The sequence below is a fragment of the Lynx rufus genome, unplaced genomic scaffold, assembly GCF_022079265.1.
Source record: "Lynx rufus isolate CCGP_SWC_20201006 ecotype Redwood Valley unplaced genomic scaffold, mLynRuf1.p SCAF_10, whole genome shotgun sequence".
In the NCBI taxonomy this organism is placed as follows: Eukaryota; Metazoa; Chordata; class Mammalia; order Carnivora; family Felidae; genus Lynx; species Lynx rufus.
In genome coordinates, this window is record NW_025814824.1 from 55,573,557 (window position 1) to 55,588,557 (window position 15,001).

At 43.1% G+C, this 15,001-nt stretch overlaps 1 protein-coding gene across 1 annotated transcript in view; it reads left to right on the forward strand.

Annotated features, from left to right (window-relative positions):
• The first annotated feature begins 273 nt into the window (after positions 1–273).
• NFX1 (nuclear transcription factor, X-box binding 1) overlaps positions 274–15,001 on the forward strand; it is a 73,637-nt gene continuing 58,909 nt past the window's right edge. The window contains exons 1-2 of the mRNA XM_047065438.1: positions 274–377; positions 5,166–6,167. Of these exons, the coding sequence (XP_046921394.1) occupies positions 353–377; positions 5,166–6,167 (1,027 nt within the window). The 5' untranslated portion in view covers positions 274–352. The remainder of the gene's footprint in view (positions 378–5,165; positions 6,168–15,001) is intronic.

The following is a 15,001-nucleotide window of genomic DNA, read 5'->3' on the forward strand; positions in this document are numbered from 1 at the left end:
TGAGTTGACTCCAGCAGGCCATGTGAAGTTGGTTGGGTGCCAGGGCAACAGAGCATGGTAGCAAGAGAGCACCGCGAATCTCAAAAAGAAAAACAATGACTACGCAAATTCCTGCACGCTCCCACACCCGGCGCGAGCTTTACTACCTACAGCCAGGACTGTAGGCCGGCGCCTGGCGCTTGTGTCTGACGTCACCGACGTACCGCACAGTTCACTCAGGCAGCGCAACCTCGGTGGCTGTCCACCGCGCGCGCAGAGGCGACTAGTCTTGCGGCGCCGGAAGCCGAGGGCACGTGACCGGGTGACAGCCCTTTCTAGGTTGCAGGGCTCGCTTTAGGTGTTGCGGCACGGGATGGCGGAGGCGCCTCCTGTCTCAGGTACTGTCCCGGCCCGCGCGGGACTGGGCCCCTCTCAGGGAGCGGAAATTGGGTCAGTGACGAGTCCTAGGGGCCCGGCCATTCATATCGCGAGAGTGGCGCGTACTAGGGCTGGGGATAGTGGCTCGGAAGGGCCAAGCCACGCGCGTCGTGGGTATCGAGACCTCGCCCGTTCACCACTGGGCTGTGAAGTCCCCGCAGCTGGGTCTCCAGGGAGAGCGGGTTTGTCCCAGCGCCAAGCGATTCGATGTGGGCGTCCCGCCTTCAGCCCGGCCCTACTGGGGCAGAGGCCGCCCTGATCTCCAGAAGGCGGGCGGCGGCCCAGTCACCGCCAGTGACGATGGCGGGCTCTCCATGCGTAGCGGGTTGGCGCTTCCTGGGGCAGCGGAGCGGGCTCGACCCGGACATCAGTGGTTTCCAATCTCAGACTGCTACAGACTCGCAATGTGACTGAGTCTCCGTTTCCTCATCTATCAGTTGGGAGTGAATATGTTAATTTCTGTGAAGGCTCCCGCCCTGTACTGTACCTGTTCCGTAATTGTTAGCTCGCTTCTCCTGGAGTTAGCCCTGTGTGTAAAACACCCTCATTTGGCTGTAAATGTAACATCCATTTCCATTTCCTTCAAGGTGTACTTTAGGTCTTTGTTATCCAAACTTTACATCGCGACTCAGTGCACACGTGTAAATACAAAAGCGAACCAAAAGTTTCAGAAAGTAATGTTTTTCCTTGCTGTCTGCAGTATGCTCTATTTTCTGTTTTATTTGAAAAAATACTTGTCACACCCACTACAATGGTTTGATTTCAGGACCCACTCTTAATGAAAAACAGGACAGCAATTTGCAGCATGTGGTTTGTAGTCTTAGTTCAAGACTCACTGATTTGAGTGAGTCACTGCCACTTAACCAATGTTGGGGCACTAGGAAGAATATATATGTATTTGTGTACTGGGTGGCAGGCAAAATGTACTTGTTACTGTGGGTCTCAGTAAAAAAAAAAAAAAAAAAAAAAAAAAAAAAAATGTGTTTTCCAAACCCTAGTCCTGATTTAGGTATTGAGTCATCTTGGGGGATAGGAACTTTTTTAGGCTGGTGTTTTGTCATTCTCCCACACGTTTTTTCCCCCCAGATCCTCAACTGAATCCATTGATCTTCCCATCCTCAGGCTCACTTCTGGCCCATTTCTACACCTGTCAGTGTTTGAGGCCAGAATGGGTGGGATTTGTTGTGAGTTACAGTTTTGGCCTCCTGTATTCTGCCCCAGGTTACAACCTCCTCCCCATCTACTGTGGCAAAGTCCCCTAGTCCAAAGAACTATCCCATGTTCTTATTTTAGCATCATCTCTAGCCCACACCCCCATCTCCACTCAGCGTTTAGTTCTCTTGCCCACTTCTGTCCTCAAATAGCAGAGCAGTTCAGGGATATATTTCTGCCCATGGACAGACTCTCCAATGTCTGCTTTGTTTCTGGACTTCATAATCTATTGGATTTCCCCTTACTCTTCTCCACTCATCTGCTGGACACTTAACTATTCTGCTGTGTTATCTTGAATGTAGGGTACCACTTGTATCCTCTTTACCAAGTAACTTCTAGCTACTTAAAATACTAAGAAAAAAAAGGGGGAGTGTCTCAGTTCTTTGTGTCTTGGGTGCAGTTTACTGATTCATGTGCCCTTTTCCCCTTCCTCCTGTCTCTTAAGGGTCTCTCTGAGGACATTACCTACTACCTCATGTCTAATGGAACACATACTGTATATGAATAGGTGCTGCCCTATCTAGACTCTGTAGTTGCATCAACTCCTTACAGCTTAACATGGAACACCTTCCTCCCATCCTTTACCAAGCTACTGTGCACAACTTTACTGGCTTCTTTTGCCCCTCTCCCACTTTGTTTCTTCAAGAAGGAGAGGACTATACAACACCCATTTGGTCTAATCTTCCCATTCTTACCTTTATGTTTTCTCTTATGTTTGTGAAACATCTCCTTTGCCACCTTATGAATTTGTCTAATCCCCTTTTTGTTTTGTAAGGCCTTCCACCCCACCCCCAGAATTGCCTGTGTGAAAGCCATCAGGACAAATCCTGGATTGAGTGAAAGGTTACGCTATGACCTTTATGATCTCATTCAGTTCTTGCGTATGTGATTCTATGGTATCCACTACCCAAACTGACAGTGTAGTGTAAGAGTGTGGTCTCTAGGGCCATATAGCCAGGGGTGGAATCTTGAGTCTGCTTTGGAACATGTCTGTGGTCTTTGACAAGTAACTTTTTCAGTCTCAGTTTTCTCATCAGAAATGTAAGAATTAAATGAGTCAACAGATGCAAAGTGCTTAGAATAGTGCCTGGCGCATGTTAATTACCTAATAAATGTTAGGGTTTATTATTAAACCTGAAACCCACAGGCTCAGTACTGTACCCATTTGTGGTCAGGTCTGTGTATTTTAGATATTCGGTAGCCCTAACAGCAACACTAAAGCACTATTTTAACCACTGTATATATGTTACTAACTTGCTTTATTCTTCATAGCAACTCTTGGATGTAGGGATTATTACTGTCTCCATTCCTTATAAAAAAAATTAGGATTAAGTTACTTGCATACAGACATAAGTGATGGGCAAGTACATAAACACATGTCTTCCAGGCTTTGTTGATTCATAGTACAGTTGACCCTTGAACTATGTGGGGGTTAGGTATGGCAACCCCCCTGCGCAGTGGAAAATCCACATATAACTTATGACTCCCCGGAAACTTAACTACTATCAGGCTACTGTTGACCAGAAACCTTACCAATGACATAAACATTTGATCAACACAGATTTTACATGATATATATATTATATACTTACATACTCTTGCAATAAAGTAAAGAAAATGTTATGAAAAAAATGAGGAAGAGAAAATACATCTACAGTACTGTACTGTAAACAATTCATGTATAAGTGGACTTCTGTAGTTCAAAACTGTGTTGTTCAAGGGTCAGCTGTATGATCTATATGCTACACATCATTCTGGCTTTTTAATTTTTTTTAATGTTTATTTTTTTTTTTTAATTTTTTTTTTTCAACGTTTATTTATTTTTGGGACAGAGAGAGACAGAGCATGAACGGGGGAGGGGCAGAGAGAGAAGGAAACACAGAATCGGAAACAGGCTCCAGGCTCCGAGCCATCAGCCCAGAGCCTGACGCGGGGCTCGAACTCACGGACCGCGAGATCGTGACCTGGCTGAAGTCGGACGCTTAACCGACTGCACCACCCAGGCGCCCCTTTAATGTTTATTTTTGAGAGAGAGACAGAGTGTGAGCAGGGGAGGGGCAGAGAGAGAGGGAGACACAGAATATGAAGCAGGCTCCAGGCTCTGAGCAGTCAGCACAGAGCCCAATGCAGGGCTTGAACCCACAAACCGTGAGATCATGACCTGAGCTGATGTCGGATGCTCAACCAACTAAGCCACCCAGGCACCCCTCATTCTGGCTTTTCTACTAACTAGTTTTGTATCTTTAGGCAAATCATTTAGTCTTTGGGCTTCAGGGACAAAGAAGCATCTTGAGGGAAAAAAATGAGTGGGTTGAAGAGGCATATGCTTAATTTTTGAGACTCAGATTCTGGACCATATCATAAAGATTATGTATGGAAAACCTAAAATACATTCCTGGAGGGAACAGGTGGGAACTAATGTACTCACTGTGTTAAGTACTATCAATATGAAATTTTGATTAAATTTCACAATAACCCTTTGAAATAGTATTGTCATCTTTCATCATGGGTGAGGAAATGAAGGCTAAAAGCAGTATCCCTAAGCTCATACCATCAGTTGGAGGACCAGACTTCAAACTGATTTTGTCTGACTCCAAAGCCTGTTTGCTTGATATTATACAATGCTATCTTAGAGTTTTGAAAGACCACATGGAACCTGCTGTTTGATTCTCACCCCTGAACTGTATGCTGACCTGAAATTTTTTATAAAACAAATGCAGGTATAAATCATGCCTATCGGGGTGCCTTACTGGCTCAGTCGGCTCAGCATGCAACTCTTGATCTTGGGGTTGTGAGTTCAAGCTCCACATAAAGCAGAGAACTTACATTAAAAATAATAATAATAGCAATAAAAATAATAATACTAGGGATGCCTGGGTGGCTCATTCAGTTAAGCATCTGACTTTTGGTTTCAGTCATGATCTCAGTTGTGAGATCGAACCCCATATCTGTGGGATCTGCTTAAGATTCTCTCTCTCCCTCTGCCCCTCCCCTGCTTGTTCCTGCTCTCTCTCTCTTGCTCTTGCTCTTTCCCTCTCTCTCAAAAAATAATAATAATAATAATGCCTGATCACTCAGATGAGCGGTTTTACTTAGCAGGTTTTTTTTTTTTTTAATGTTTACATATTTTTGAGAGAGAAAGCATGAGCAGGGAAGGGGCAGAGAGAGAGGGAGACACAGAATCCGAAGCAGGCTCCAGGCTCCAAGCTGTCAGCACAGAGCCCAACGTGGGGCTCAAACCCACGAACCACGAGATCATGACCTGAGCCAAAGTCAGAGGCTTAACTGACTGAGCCACCCACATGCCCCGTTTACTTAGCAATTCTTAGCAGTGGCTATTGGTGAAGCTACTGGACATGGAATGGTCAGTCTTCCACAAGCACCTTGAACCTATCACATTCACAGGAAAAGTAGGCCTTAATAAGGGCCTGTTTTATATAGTCCTTAGGAAAATAACTTTTAGATATGGCCTAGGGACTTGTGGGTTTCATGGGTGACAATTTCTTTACTGGCGTGTCTATTTTTTTATGTCCTAGGTACTTTTAAATTCAATACGGATGCTGCTGAGTTCATTCCTCAGGAGAGAAAAAATTCTGGTCTAAATTGTGGGAGTCAAAGGAGACTAGATTCTAATAGGATTGGTAGAAGAAATTACAGTTCACCACCTCCTTGTCACCTTTCCAGGCAAGTCTCTTATGATGACATCTCTGGTATTCATCAGCACAGTTATCTTTTGGGAAGCAAACCTAAGAGTCAACAAACTTCTTTCCAGTCCTCTACTTCTAACAAATTACTCAAGAGCCATGGCCTTCAGAATCAACCTTGGCAGAAATTGAGGAGTGAAAAGCAACATACCAAGGTCAAGAAAGTACAGAATCTCACTGACCAGTCCTCAGATGCAGCTAGCTTAGAAAATGTGGCCAGGCCAGAGAGTGGGACAAACCCCAGAGAGCACAGCCCTTCTGAGAGTGAGAAGGAAATTGTTGGTGCAGATCCCAGAGGAGCAAAACCCAAAAAAGCAGCCCAATTTATATACAGCTATGGTAGAGGACCAAAAGTCAAGGGAAAACTCAAATGTGAGTGGGGTAACAGAATGACTACAAAATCTGAGGATGCTGGACCTGAAAATACCAAACCTGTGGGGGTTATCCACTCTGACTCTTTGGACACATCCTTTAGGAAAGGAGTATCGGATGGGTATGGGGCCAGACGCAGTGAGCAAAGAAGATACCCACAGAAAAGGCCTCCCTGGGAAGTGGAGGGGGCTAGGCCACGACCAGGTAGGAATCCACTAAAACAAGAGGGCCAGCGACATACAAATGCCGGACCCAGAAACAACATGGCACCCATTCCAAAGGATAATCTTAATGAAAGGCCAGCAAAATCTGCCTGTGACGATGGGAATTTGGCAGTTGTCAACAAGTCTTCCAGAAGAATTGACCCAGAGAAATGTGCTGTAAGGAGGCAGGATCCTCAAGTAGCATCTTTCCCCCGAGGCAAACAGAACCACGTGCTAAAGAATGTGGAAACGCACACAGGTAAATCTACCTAGATAGTGGAAATGTTTTGTCTTGTTTTGTTTTGATAGATAATAAATTCATGCAATTTAGGAGCTAGAAAATATTAAAAGGTATACAGTGAGGGATGCCTGGGTAGCTCAGTCAAAGTGTCTGACTCTTGATTTCGGCTCAGGTCATGATCTCAGTTTGTGAGTTTGAGCCTTGCGTTGGACTCCAAACTAACAGTGCAGAGCCTGTTTGGGATTCTCTCTCTACCCCCATCTCTCTCTCTGCCCCCGTCCCCCACGCTCTCAAAATAAACTTAAAAAAAAAAAGGTATGAAATGAAACATCGCTTTCTATCTTTGTTCATCATCTGCCTGTCTGGGTCTTACCACCACTTGCTCCCCTCCCCAGTAAGTAACCACTTACTTAGTTTTTCTATATTATAAGCAAATACAGATACGGAACTTTTTTCTTTTTTTTTCTTTTTTTTTTTTTTAACATTTATTTATTTTTGAGACAGAGAGAGAGCATGAACAGGGGAGGGTCAGAGAAAGAGGGAGACACAGAATCCGAAACAGGCTCCAGGCTCTGAGCTGTCAGCACAGAGCCCGACGCGGGGCTCAAACCCACGGACCGTGAGATCATGACCTGAGCCGAAGTCGGACGCTTAACCAACTGAGCCACCCAGGCACCCCGGAACTTTTTTTCTTAATAAAGAATTTTAGTAAGGGATTTTTAAAATGCAGATGTGGGTCTTATAGATGTTTGGTTACAAGATTTTTTTTTAATATAAAAGCACAGGTAAGGGATGGTAACATCTCCACTGCCTTTCCTTATTCCAGCCTGCATCGTCTCTTGTCTGCTCATCTGCAAAATGTCCTAACCATTCTTGCCATCTTCATTTTCTCTCTTTCAGTCCATCTCTTACACCAGCATCAGAGAATGGTCTTTCTAAAATACATATTGAACTGTGTCACTCCCCTGTTTATTTCTGTTCACTTGTTTTCACCACATGCAGATTCTGGCTTCTTCCTTACCCAGCCACCCCACCTTATGCTGCATCAGGCCCCCCACCACATTGTATTCTCTGTACTCTATGTTGTTTCATCATTCCCTGCTGTTGTATATATGGCTCTCTTCTTCTAGAATGTCTGCCATTTGATTCACTAATGAATCCTTACTCTTTTTAAATTGCTCTTTTGAAAAATATTTATTTTTTTGAGAGTGAGAGAGTGCACACATTAGGGAGGGGGGTGCAAAAGGAGGGGAAGAGAGACTCCCAGGCAGGCTTCATGCTCAGTGCAAAGCCTGACACAGTGCTTGATCCCACGACCCTGGGATCATGACCTGAGCTGAAATCAAGAGTCGGATGCTCAACTGACTAAGCCACCCAGCGCTCCTCTTACTCATTTTTTAATAGCGAGTTTAGCCACATGTCCAGGAAACCTTTCTTACTTCCACAGATGGCATTAATCTTCAATAGCCCTACGATGTCTTTCCCTTAAACGTACACGTTTCCGTTATAGCAGTTAGCACTGGAAGCCATCATTGTTTATATGTCGATGCCCACCACTAATCTGTAAGCTTCCTGAAAGCAGATTGTTTTTTATATCCCTATTGCTTAACATAGCTCTTAGAACATAATAGGTATTCCACTCTGTTGGAAGGTTCTTCTTTATTTTGAACTAAAAACTTCTTTCCAGTAAATACTTTCTATCCCCTGGTTCAGGTTCTGTCCTCTGAAGCAACACAGCAATCAGTCTCTCTCACCAGTTTCCCACCTCCTCATTGCAAATCAGCTTTTTTGCAGTATTTGAAGACACCTCTCATTTTGCCTTGAGTGTGTATATATTTCGTACAGGCTAAACAGTTTCGTTCTTGTAGCTGTCCTTGTGGACCTTTACCATCTGGTCTCCCTCCAGTTTAATGTACGTAGCCCAGCCCAACACATGAAGTCACCACCTACCCAGGACTGTTTTTACCCTGGCTTATAGTACTTCTAGTTCTCTTTTGCTCCCCTAGGCAGTCCTTCCTCTTGGGACCTCAACTTGTGTATGAACAAAGGTAGCATTATACTAGAGTTGTCTTTGAATTCTTAAGGCTGGTTAATAGTTTCCTTTTGCTTCATAACAAATTATCACAAAAATGTAGTGGCTTGAGATAACACAAATTTATTATGTCACAGTTTCTTTGGGTCGGGAGTTTGTGTATCTGTTAGCCTAGTTCTCTACTCAGAGCCTCACAGGTCTAAAATTTGGCCAGGGAGAAACCTCATCTGAGGCATGGGGTCTTTCATGCTCACTGGTTGTTGGTAGGACTTAGTTCTTTATGGGTGTAGGGTGAGGTCCCCTATTCTTGCTGACTATTGGCTGAGGGTCACTCTCAGCTCTTAGAGGTCACCTGCAATTCCCTACCACATTGCCCTCTACACAACATGGCACTTATCTTCTTCGAGGTCTATAGGAAAACATCTGCTAGAGATTCTTCAAATCTCTCTGACTTCTTTCTCTGATCCGTAGACTCTTTTTAAAGGGTTCACCTGATTATATAAGGCCCACTGAGACTCAAGGGGAGGAGATTATATAGGGCATGCACACCTGTATGCATGTGGGAATCTTAGAGGCCATCTTAGCGTTTTGCCTAACAAATCTCTCTTGGCCTCACATCCCCACATATTCTTGAGAACACTTTATTCATATTTATAGAATAAATACTATGTACCAAGCACTGTTCTAGGTACTGGGAATACACTACTAGTGAGATTTACATTCTGGTAGGGAAGGCAGACAGAGAGCACTTAAACCAATATTTAGTATGTCGGGTTGTGGGTAAGTGCTAAAAAGGAAATATAAAGCAGTTTAAGAGGACAGAGTAAAGGGGGGCGCTAGTTTAGATATGTTGGTCTGTTTGATGAGACAAGTACACCATGTGGCTTTCTGTAAAGTGAACCCAGCAGAGGAAGAAGCAAGTTTAGATTAGGGTGTGAACAACAGAGAAGCAGGCAGCAGAGGAGGTCAGAGAAATCACAGGGGCTGGATCATGTGAGGCCCTTGGATGTGGTTCTGATTAAGAAGATCAGAAGCAGCTGGAACGTTTTGGGAAAAGGGATGACATGATCTTCCTAGCAGCTGTGTGGAGAATTGTCTGTAAGGAAGCAAGGGGATAAGTTAGGAGTTGTTGGAGCAATTGACATAGTTGATGATGGAGACTTGGACTAGGGTGGTAGTGTTGGTAAAGGTAAGAGTGTTAGACTTTGGATGTATTTGGAAGATAAAACTGACGGGATTTGCAGATAGACTAGATGTTTGCTCCAAGAGAATGAGAGGAGTCAAAGATGAAGCCAACACTTTTGTGTCTGAATCACATAAAAGAATAGAATTGCCAGGGCACCTGACTGGCTCATTCAGTGGAGTAAGTCACTCTTGATCTCTGGGTTGTAGGCTTTAGCCCCACCTTGGGTATAGAGATTACTTAAAAAATAAAATCTTAAAAAAAAAAAAAAAAACGAATAGAATTGCCATGTACTGGAGTGTGAGCCTGGGAGAGGAAAGGGGGTTTGTTTTCAAAACTTCTTAGTTTGAGATAATTTTAGATTTATAGAAAAGTTGCAAAATAGTACAGAGAATACCCATATATCTTTCAAAGCTTTGTCTAATGTTAATATCTTACATAACCAACTCTGGTCCTTTGTCAAAACTAGGAAATTAACACTGGTACAGTAGTATAAACTAAACTGTAGACTTTATTTGGATTTCACCATTTTTTTCCACTAACATCCTTATTTTGTTCCAGGATCCAGTCCAGGATACCACGTTGCATTTAGTCATCATGTCTCCTTAGTCTCCTTTTAGTCTTAGTCTTCTTGTTGGAAAAGTTTTCTTGGTCTTTCTTGTTGGAAAAGTTTGGATATCTTTTGTCCACTCCTCGTTCAGGAAAGATAGATAATTTGGTTAAGTAGGGAGTTAAGAATTCGAGAAGAGATCTGGACTGGAAATGTAAACTTGGGAACTTTCAGCATGGAGTCCTCTAACAGACTAAAGGAGGTCACCTAAGATGTGAGTGTAGTTAGAGAAGAAAAGTTTGAGGATGGAGCCTTCCTGTAACTCAGTGTTTAAAGGTTGGAAGGTAAGGACCCAGCAAAGGAGACAGAGAATAAGTAGCAATTGAACTAGGAAGTGAACCATGTTTTAAATGCCAAACTAAAAATGAAATTCAAGGAGGGAGTGATCAGTTGTGCCAAATGCTACTGATGGGTCCAGAAAGATGACAACTGCATGTTGACTGGTGGATTTGGCACTGAGAGTTATTGGTCTTGATAAGACAGTTTTGGTGGAGTGGTGGATATAAAAACTTGATTGGAATGGAAAGAAAGGATTAAAGTCTCTATGGCTGCTTGCAAGTGGTCTTTGCTAACTCGCATTCTGTACTGAGAGAAACTAGCACTGCTTCTATTCTTCCAGGCTGTCTGTAGCCCTCATTCTGTGGTAGCAAGATCCCCTGTATCCTTAGTAAGTTTCTCCTCCGCTTCCTAATTAATCTGTGGCCTTCTGTAAGTTCACCACGTTTCCTTACGGCCTTTCAGTGCCTGCTGTTTTTCCTTATCCCACTTGCCTTAGTTTCTGGAAGATGAGAGGAGTGTGCTCCTCCATCAGTGTCATTTGTGAACCATTATTTTTCTACCTTTGTATCAAAATCCCTGCTCCTTTGAACTTAATGCTATATCACCTTTTGGCTACATCACCTTCCTGTCTCTTTATTGTTGTCATGTATTAGCCTCCAAATCTCCCAGCCCAGCCCTCATTTATTAATGCCTCCAGCCTATATCTTTCCTCTTGCCCAATGGTTCTCAAAGTGTTGCAGAGCAGCAGTCCTCAACAACGCCAGGGAGCTTGTTAGAAAAGCATATTCCTGTGCCTCACCTCAGACTTACCAAACAGAAGTTCTAGGAATAGGGCCCAGCAATCTTATTTTTTAACAAGCCTCCTGGTAACTCTGATTGGAGAACTACTGATTTACTATAAATCCTGCTGTTTGTCTGGGTGACTATAGTGATCATATGGATTATACCATCCTCATATTCTTTGATCTTCTCAACCACAGTGACCTTTGCCTTCATTATGCTTCTACACCCGCTACTACTTTCTGACCATAACCTCCTGTCCTTCTGGTTCTCTCAGTCTCTTACACCCACTAACTGTATTGTCAGCCGTCTATCCTTCTTTATTCCCTCTTCAGGCTGGGCCTTATTGTACTTTTGAAGTATTATCCTTCTGAGAAGCCATTTGGCAGAATCCCCACCCTGGATTGATGCTGCAGTCTACCTTTTCTGCTCCATCTGGATAACAGGATGCTGTCCCAGGAAATCATACAGTAGTACAGATTTGGTGCTGTGGAAGATTCTCTCACCTTCTCAGGGAAGTCTTCCTGATCATCCTGTTTAGATCTATAATATTCCCCCCACTACTAGCATTCCCCATCCCTTACTGGTTTATTTTTCTCCAAAGTACTTCCCACTGTTTGATGATGCTACTTCTTTTTCATTGTTTATCATATTCCCCTACTAGATAATAACTTCCTGAGAGCAGAAAAGTTCTGTCTGTTTTGTTCACTGTATATCCTTAGTGTTTAAACAATGCCTGGCACATAGTAGGTTCTCAGTAAATATTTTTGTTTAGTGATTTCTCCAACTTCAGTTGACTTTCCATACTGCCTATTTTCCCCTTATATGACCTTGGTCAGCTGTCCTTCCCATTTTCATCTAAGAGTACTCCCAACTCTTTTCCAGTCTTGTTCAGATCTTCCTGCCATTCATCTACCTCAGTCTCAGTGGACCTCCTTGCCTCCTATGAGATCATCAGGCATAATTTTCTCAACTTTTTGCTCCCTTTAGGCAAACTCAGAGAAATCTGCCTATTCTTTTCTTTCATTTTGAACTCTCCTTTATTTCCTTCCATCAGCCTTTCACATCTGCTATTGCAAGTTCTCAGCCTAAAGCTCTTCTTAAGACTGTCCTATGCTCTAAAAGAAAAACTCCCGTCATGTGGCCTCCTGGTAGTGTTTCCTTTCCTTCCATTACAGTCTAATCAAGAGTCACCACTCTGGGGCGCCTGGGTGGCTCAGTCGTTTAAGCGTCCGACTTCAGCTCAGGTCATGATCTCATGCTCCGTGAGTTGGAGCCCCGCATCAGGCTCTGTGCTGACGGCTCAGAGCCTGGAGCCTGCTTTGGATTCTGTGTCTCCCCCTCTCTCTGCCCCTCCCCTGCTCATGCTGTGTCTCTCTCTGTCTCAGAAATAAATAAAAACATTTAAAAAATTAAAAAAAGAAAAAAGAGTCACCAACCCTGTTTCCTTTTCCCTGTTTTGATTCACTTCTCAGTCCTCTGCCATCATCACCACTGACTCAGAGAGCTACTGGTAGTTTCATTAATGCCTTCCTATTTGCCACAGCCAGCAGACAGATGTATTTCAGTCCTCATTATCCTGGGCTTCCATTTGAGTTTGATGTGAAGGAGTCTTTGTTGAAGTGTTACTTTTTTGATACCACACACTTCTGGTCCTCCTTGTTCTTGGCTGTTCCTGCGTGTGTCCTTCAAGTTTCTCTTCCTCCACCTCTTTCTTAAATGTTGGCATTTCCTAGGACTTTGTCTCAGCCCTCTGTTCTTCTTACTTGATAATGTCTCATTGGGAGACGACAACTGCTCTCTCACCCACTGCCTCTGTGCTGTGCTGGCTTCTAAACTCTTACCTCCAGATCCTAAGCTCTGCCACAAGCTTCAGACTCACATAAATAAACATGGTATCTGACATACGCTTCAGACTCAGCAAAACCACCTTGAACATGTTGACCATGCTTATATTGTATGAGAGTTTTAAGAACAGCTGCCTCACGTTTAATGAGGTAACTTAATAAAGTTGCTTTAGTAGGTAACTCACCTTTAGTCTGAAGATCTTTTGCTATGTTTTTTTTTCTTTTCATTCACTCATACAAGTTTTTAATCAGTTTTAAACTTTTGTTCTATTTTCCTTTTCTTTCTTTCTTTCTTTCTTTCTTTCTTTCTGTCTTTCTGTCTTTCTTTTGAGAGGGGTGAGTGGGGGAGAGGAGTGGAGGGAGGGGGAGAGAGAGAGAATATCTCAAGCAAGCTCCATGATCAGTGTGGAGCCAAGATGTGGGGCTCAATCCTACGACCCTGGGATCGTGACCTGAGCCGAGATCAAGAGTTGGACTCTCAACCAACTGAGCCACCCAGGTGCCCCTCTCATTTGTTTTATCTGTTCCTTTTTATTTTTGCAGATATATTTTAAAGTAAATTCCAGATATTATTTTACCCCTATATATTTTCACTGTGCATCTGTTTTTTAAAATGCCATATATATATGATTATTTTTACATAATCATAGTGTATTCTTGGATTTTTCAAATTAGTATTGTTTTAGACCTTTTTTTTTTTAAGTTATTTATTGGTGCATCTGAAAAGTTTGTAGTCAGTTAACACTTCAATCAGGTCTCTTTGTTCTTCCAATTATTTCAATGGGAAATAATCTTTACTGATATGCTCTCAAAGTAGAAGTATAGAGTAGACACAGTTATGGCTGAGAAATTATGGGGAAGCCCTAGTGGGAGAGGGTTTAGATTGAAAAAGAGCCAGTGGTCAGACCAGGGCTGGCATCCAGCAGACAAGAGCCTTGGACCTGAAATGTAATAGTTGATCAGCACAGAGCTGTTCTAGGACACTACCATATTTTACATATGTTAAACATGTTTGGATAAAACCGAAGTATTGTTAGTGAAAGGATTATACTGTTTCTAGATCTTTCTGGAACCTTTTGCTATATTTTTTTTTTCTTTTCATTCACTCATACAAGTTTTTTTTTTTTCATTTATTTATTATTGAGAGAGAGACACGGAGCATGAGCAGGGGAGGGGTAGAGAGAGGGCAAGACACAGAATCTGAAGTAGGCTTCAGGCTCTGAGCTGTCAGCATAGCCTGAAGCGGGGCTGGATCTCATGGAGTGTGAGATCATGACCTGAGCTGAAGTCGGTTGCTTAACCAACTGAGCCACCCAGGCGCCCCCATTCATACAAGTATTATTGAGTGCTCACTATGTCCCAGGCAGCGCTATAGGTAAAAACCTCAGCCCTTGAGGGAGTGTACATTCTATGTACAGAGTTAGGACATAAGTAAGGTGAAATAAGTAAAATATATGATCTATAAGGTTCAAGTGGTGTGGAGAAAAAATAAATAGTATGGAAAATAGATAGGGAATGTTGAGGAAGTGGGTTTCATGTTTTTAAAGTATGGCCAGAGACTGCCTCATTGTGAAGATCACATTTTGAGTAAACACCTGAAGGCACTAAGGGACTGAGCTATGTTGATGTCTAGGGAAAAATATTCTAGGCAGAGGGAACAACAAACTGTAAAGATCCTCAGGCAGAAATATGCCTGCCAGTCTGGGGCTAGGAAGGCAGCCATTGTGTTCTCAGAGGGAAGGAAGAATAGCCATAAGGACCCAGAAGTGATGAAGGCCATCGTAAGGACTTTGGCTTTTACAAGCATGTGATGGAGGAACCATTGGCAAGTTCTGGGCATGAGTGGCATCATCTAATTTGCATTTTAACAGGCTCCCTCCAGCTGCTGTGTTGAGAATAGACAAGTAGAGCAAGGACAGAAATAGGGGAGACTAGTTAGGAGGCCATTTTAATAATCCCAGGTGAACGGATAGTGGTTTGGGCCATACTAATAAGGGGTTGGATTCTGGATCTATTTTGAAGGTAGAGCCAGAAGGATTTACTGTCAGATTGAACATGGGATATGAGAGAGACAGCCTTTAGAAAGGGCTTGATAGAGCTTTGTGGGTTACTCAAAGTTGG